Source organism: Argentina anserina, chromosome 3 (genome assembly GCF_933775445.1).
Source record: "Argentina anserina chromosome 3, drPotAnse1.1, whole genome shotgun sequence".
Classification (NCBI taxonomy): domain Eukaryota; kingdom Viridiplantae; phylum Streptophyta; class Magnoliopsida; order Rosales; family Rosaceae; genus Argentina; species Argentina anserina.
The window spans coordinates 34,002,265-34,008,925 of NC_065874.1; the positions used below are offsets into that span (position 1 = coordinate 34,002,265).

The 6,661-nt window shown below is 36.5% G+C and overlaps 1 protein-coding gene across 1 annotated transcript; it reads right to left on the bottom strand.

Moving 5' to 3' along the window:
- Positions 1-414: 414 nt before the first annotated feature.
- On the bottom strand, positions 415-1,692 carry LOC126785926 (uncharacterized). The gene is made up of 2 exons (XM_050511608.1): positions 1,257-1,692; positions 415-895 (listed from the first exon to the last, which is right to left on the bottom strand). Exons 1-2 carry the CDS (start codon positions 1,360-1,362, stop codon positions 654-656), a joined length of 348 nt encoding a protein of 115 aa, XP_050367565.1. The 5' UTR covers positions 1,363-1,692; the 3' UTR covers positions 415-653.
- Positions 1,693-6,661: the final 4,969 nt, after the last annotated feature.

Genomic DNA, 6,661 nt, shown 5'->3' on the forward strand with positions numbered 1-6,661 from the left:
CAATACTTGTTGGTACCAATTTTCATGTCATTTTCGAAATATTCGTGTTTGACCCGGCTTCTACTCTGTTTCCCCCCGGAATGCACCTACGAACTCAATGACTGGAGTAATTGTAAAATATTCAAGTCTAAATTGTCCAATTAAAAATTTTCTTATGTTTATGTACACAAAATTTATAAAGTATTAAAGACAAGAAGCAAAATGAAGTCATAAAGACATAAACTACAACTTGTTGAAGATGGACCTTTCAGATTGCAACTCTTATCCCTAACAAAAGGACATTTTTTCCAACATCAATAATGCAAAGTGGTAGCAGCATATCACCAAAAGTCTAACTTGGTATTATTGCTCCAACTAATTTCTTAAAAGTTATGAAATGATCAGAATATTATTGAGGTGGACAATTATCCAAATTAGAAACATCCATTGATACGAAAAGAGCACTTGTTCATAGAATGATACCATGTATCCTGTGTATCATAAGTTTAACAAACTATATAATCAATAAGCCAAAATTCTTTACTGTATCAGAAACAACAGATACGATTATAGAAACAGAAATAGAAACAGAAGCACATAAAAATAGAGTAGGAAACCTTATTTTAGTCCATATTAATCGATGTAATCTCTTAGTAAGTACCATATAGTTGGCTTTACTCAGACGTTATCCTTCTCTTCTTCCTTTCCTCATTGCCTTCCACATCAAATTTCAAACTAGATGGCTTTTCTTTGTTCTGCATGCCTGCAGTGGTTTCCTCAGGTAAGATGTGCATACCTATTGCCTGTCCCTCAACCTGTATCATCTGATTAAAAATGCTTTTAGTCCGTTTGATACTGCAACTCTTTTTGATAAAGAAGTTGCACACCTTCTGTTGCTTCAGTCCAGGTGTTTCATCTGTTTTTACATGGTAATATATATAAACCTTCCATACAAAATGAGGACTAATATACAGATTCAATAAAGGGAAATTGCTCTACTTAGTAATTGTTTTTATATAAAGATCAAAACGAAATTACAAACTAATGCAAGGGGAACAGAAGGGCGGAGGAGGAGGAAAGTGGGCAGGGAGCTTCTTAGTGGAAGTAGTTTTATTAATATTTGAGCATATGGTTCCTATTACCAGAGAGCAATGTTTCTAGTAATTTTTTCCAGTTTGAAAATTTCGTCAACAATATCTGTCATTAAGGCTTCAGAACTATATTCGATCACACACGTAACTGAGTGCCTGATGGAAGAATTATTAACTTTCCTTTACCTTGATTACGAGTTAATGAAGCAATAATCCCTTCAGCAAATTCAGCTGTTTTTAACTCTCTTCTTTTCCTGTAGAGCATCAATATGGCAATTAATCTAACAAGCATGAAGTAAACTTTATGTGTCACCAGTCACTTTTAATTGTTCTCATGCTCAGAACAAATCAACATTAAATTTGAATCTTAAAACTTGACGTCATCCAGAATAGGGTCACCATTCTCATGCCATCGTAGATAATTTAATTTACGTCCATGTTACATGCAAAATGGGAACCTTCTTTACTTTATGTATGCAAAGGCTAAGAAGAGATAACAGCTTAAATAAATCCGATGCACAGAATGACAATGATGACAAGGTTGAGCCATAAAGGATGAGTATGGGTGCCCTCCTCAAACAATATAAAGAGATACTGGTAAGGAGACTTGAGATTACAATGAGTTACCCTCTGTTATCAGACTGTTCATTGGGTGCATCTGATAATTGGCAAGCCCAAAAACGGGTTCCCCAAGTGGCGCATGTATGCACAACAGCTGAAGAAACATCTGGGTCTACTTCATGTGGCACGAGATTATGAGATGAGCTCACCGAGCTAGGTGGGGGAGAGGGAGGCTTCCAGTGCTTTCGAATTCTCATTTCTTGTCTCAGAAAATACCAAGAGATGAAAAACAAAGAAGATTATGACAGAAAATTGAGGATGGGCATTTGTTAGGAGATCGAAGATGATTTTTTTGGAATAAAAATCTTTATCTTTGGCTTTCCTATGAAGAACAATGATAATCGTCAAACAAAAGGGAAGATTTAGTGTAATCAGTGGCCAGGCATTGTTACACCTCTCGAGTTTCAAACTGAATAATAATCAACCAAATTAACATTAAAGGATGGCAAACAATTCTCAAAGATTTTGAAAGGATAATTATAAAAAAAAATTTAAAAAGGGGTACTAAAGAAAAGTTTCTACCATTACTCCATGAGATGATTACACATGAAAGCCCCAGTTTCTGATGTGAAACAGCAACACAGAGAGAGTGGGACTGGGGGATTAGAATTATTTTAAAAATTATGAATTACACAGGGTGGAGGGTTCAACATAAAATCACCTCATTAGGTACATATGCTGCCATTCACCTATGATCTGTCAAAACTCAAAAACAAAGAATTCTATGTGAGAATTAGAAGTCGGTAAATTTTCATAACTGCATTACCATTTAAAGCATAATGAGCATCCTAGCAGTTATGGTTATATCTGATCGGGCAATTTCTATACATTAGGTAAGTTCATGATGATACCACGTATGCGGTCTTGTAAGCAACAAAAAAAATTCTCAAATGTTTGCAGAGAACAAAGTATCATTATCCAGAAGTGTATTACAGTTCTAGTATAAATTCAACCATTCAGATGCATCATTGATCATAATCATCGAAGACTGAAGATCGCACAAAGTCATATGCAAAGTCATGCTAAGGGTCAACAAACCATTCTTTTTCTCCTTAACCCAGAGCAAGAACCTGACATCATTCATCACCACAAGAGATAGAAAGAAATGATTCATTTCCCAAATTTATCTGTCTTTATTAGTGGCTAGCCAGAAACATTCCTTTTCTGTTCTACTACACATGATTACTTTTCATTAATCTAGTGGTTTTTGGAGAAAATTATCAGTACAGAATTGATCTGAAAACAACAACAAAAAAATATTCTTTAACTAGTTACTCTAAAAGCATTAGTTATGTTCATTGAACTTTCTAACGACGTTGTTGGGCAATAACCATGGGCCTTACTTATGAATAAGCATCAGATGACTCTATATGTATGATGTACTCAACAATTCAACAAATCAACAGTATGTATTTTTATCATTCAATTACTATCAGCTTTTTGGTCGAAATGTATTCGTCTACCACTGGATTTATCAAATGTCTGAAGACACAACCATCAACACTAAGTAATCTGAGTCATATAATAGTAGTAAAGCTTCAAAAAATATTCTTATAAACCAATCATTGGAACTGATGCGACCATTGTAGCCATCACCTTTCTTTAAACCCGCACAACATTGTTTGATTCTAGTTTAACGTGAAAGGAGAAAGCATACTTTCCAAACTAATTCTTCATGTGGATTCTAATTTAAACAAACACAGAGTAGCTTACCTTGTTAAGAAGATGTACATGGAGCAACGACATCAGCAATAATTGCAGCAGTTACACTTTCTTTTAGTCCTGAAGAAAAGTTAGTTCATATTCAAGGTTCTTATTTCAAGGCCTAACATTAAATTAGGTCCTGCTATTTAGTAAACTTCTGTCAGGATAAGATGCAAGAATTCAGATTTCTGACTGAAGTTTGCTGAGGTATGTTACATGGAAGAATGCCATGAGCACAATCAAGACTTAGAAAAGAAAAAAAGAAAAAAAGATAGCTGATCTGACTGTTTTTGTAGGGCCCCTTTTTTATCACCTATGCAGTTACTACTGGGTTAGCAGTTAAAGTTCTAAAGTATATACATGTTGTACTGCATCATAATTGAGATATAAACAGAAGTTGACTATCACAAGACTTGAAACTGCAGGCAGAAAGTATAGTCTGTCACTTGAACTCAGTTATTCTGTTTACGTCTAACACTGTTCTGTTAAATTATACATCAAGTCAAGGCTTCCCAATTTGATATGTGACGCATATGTACAAGGCTTTTAATCAAATATGAATCCTGAATCCAATGCTCCTATTTGTTGTTCCATATGATGACTCGTGTGGCATGTTTCTTAAGGGTTCGAATTGCTAGGAACACATAGGACCATCAAGTACACGAGATTGTGTATAAGCTGAACAACCTTTGCCAAACATAGACTACAAAGATCAGTACTTTTTACCATAGCAACCTTTAAGCTAAATACAGATCTCATTTCTAACACTGCCATCCTGAGATCTCTTTTGAAAAACAATGGTACGTTAACTAATCTCTACCATCAGAACTTAATAACGCGGATGATGTACAACAATTCATATATGCATCCAACAAAAGAAGCAAACTCATGGTATCGCGATGATGAAGCTCAAAGTAAATAATGGTACTGAATTCAAAGAACAGAGACAAAGACATCAAAGAAAACACCAGTTATCCCGAAAATGCTCTACTTCCTTTACCAGGCAGATTCATTTCATTAATCTTGCAGACAACAGTACAATTGAAGCATCGTCAACTATGTACATACATGGTTATGAACAATAACAAAATGAGTGAGATATCAGAAAAACTATCATTTCACCATCAATGACTAAAAACCAATTTCTAAACACAGGGTTCCTCTGTAAGTACATGTTCTTACTTCTCCTACTAACTCTAACACTAAAACCAAACCAACTTTGCAAAACTAACAACAAACGAATCGAAACAACGAATGTATAAAGATCTGATCTTTCTATCTATATAACATTGAAATATAACAAAAGCTGCAAAATTGGGTTCTCTTTTTTTCCATAAGCAAATGTCAATGTCTCCGTTACCGGTTGTGGGTCGGATTCGATTTGCTGGGTGGGGCCTTCTTCAAGGTCGTCTCTATGGATTTGTTGGGATCCTCCATTGCTTTGTTGGGTATGTTTTGGTTAGAAGAGAATGTGACTAATGAAGCGAGTAATCTTCTGGGTTGGTTTCTGGGTGTGATCAGATGGGTTTGTGGGTGTGAAAGTTGAGAGCTTTGGGAAATGTGGAGCATGAGAATGAGGGCGAAGAAGGAAAGGAACAGTCTTTGGGTTCTGGGTTTCATGGCGAAGATTGAACGAGAGAGAAGCGAGTGGACTCACAGTGCATGCTTTTGGTTTAGTTTGGTTAAGAAGTGAGTGTGGTATATATAGATTTTACTAAATAGTGATTAACTTAGCCAAATTATTGTGATTAGAAATGGATGGTAACTTTTTGGAGTAATTTCATTTGCACCCTTCACGATTCTTTCACATTACACATGCTTTCAATTTTTTTGTTTAAATAGAAAGTTAAAACTCGAAATCATGAATGCTATGATCATCTGACAAAGTGTGACTTAAATTAGAGCGTTTTAAACTCTCACATCACAAAATTAAATTATGAAAGAAACATCGGTCATCTCAACAACTCAACCAATTCAGTAGAAAAGTAAGCTCCAAAAATTGATATAATGTATCAAAACATGAGTTGCTAGTTATGTCATGAAACTCTTTAAACATTGGTAACATGAAGACGCTGCAGCTCCCAACAAAAGGATTTAGGCTCCCAAAAAGTCGGAGCACCCATACCGAAACCCTAGAAGGGTTTCGTGTGTATTGACGGTGTCGGGATCCTCTCTACCGTCAATTTGTGTCGTAGCGTTTTTGTGTGGTTAGTTAGTGGCTGTCGTATGTTGGTGTCGGTGGTTGACAAAGCAGGTTTGGGAGAGTACAGGATTCAAAGGGAGAGCTCCTCAAGCAGTGCCATAAGTCTTTGCCGATAGAGTCAGAAGGTGCTCTGAAGCAGAGGAGGTCGATTGCTTTATTAATCGAGGCGGCGACTAGTGGTTTTTTTTTCTCAAAGGCTGCGCAAGACCTTCTATTGTATTCCGGCTAAACTTTAGCGCGGTGTCCTGTCTTCCCAAGCAATATTCGTAGCAGTGGCGACGCCTTGAGTCGTCCCAAAGATCTCGTCATGGCCCTCAGACCGGCCAAGGAGCCGGATTGATTTGGTGGCATTGACCATGGTGGGAAGGATCTGGCGAGATCTGTGTGTGATTAGGGTTTGTGGGTTTTTTAGACCTTGGCCTATTGGGCTGCTTCGTCTGATAGGCTAGGTCTATTTTTCCATTGGTCTCTTCTCTCATGCCGGTTTGGTCGGATTATGGACCCCATGGACATATCCTTCTCTAACCCTAGGTTGTCTGCCATTATTTCAAGGCCTGGTATGTTTGCTCGGTTTTATTTTGATCGTTGTTAATCTTGGGTTAGAGGAGTTATTGCTTTTCTTTCTTTTTTATTGAACTTAGTTTTGTCCGTTTGTTTTGGATGCATTTTAGTTTCCAAACTTTTAGATTTAGATTTAATGTCTAGTTGGTTAGTACCTACATGGGGTGGCTTGTCACCCTTATGGATGACTCTTGTGGTCGTAAATAAGCTTTGAGCTCACATTGGCTTATGTCAAATAAATTTGTTTCATTGTTTAAAAAAAAAAGGCATAAATACCTATTTACACCTCAAAATTGGCTGAAATTGTCAATTTGCACCCCGAATTTGCATTTGAGTCAATTTACCTCCTAAACTTGGTAAAAATTGCCGATTTACACACCGAACTTGTATTTGAGTCAATTTACCTCCTAAACTTGGTAAAAATTGCCGATTTGCACCTCATCCGTTAAATTTAACTATTTCTATCTAATTTTACGTCACATGTTATGCACATGAGGGGTAA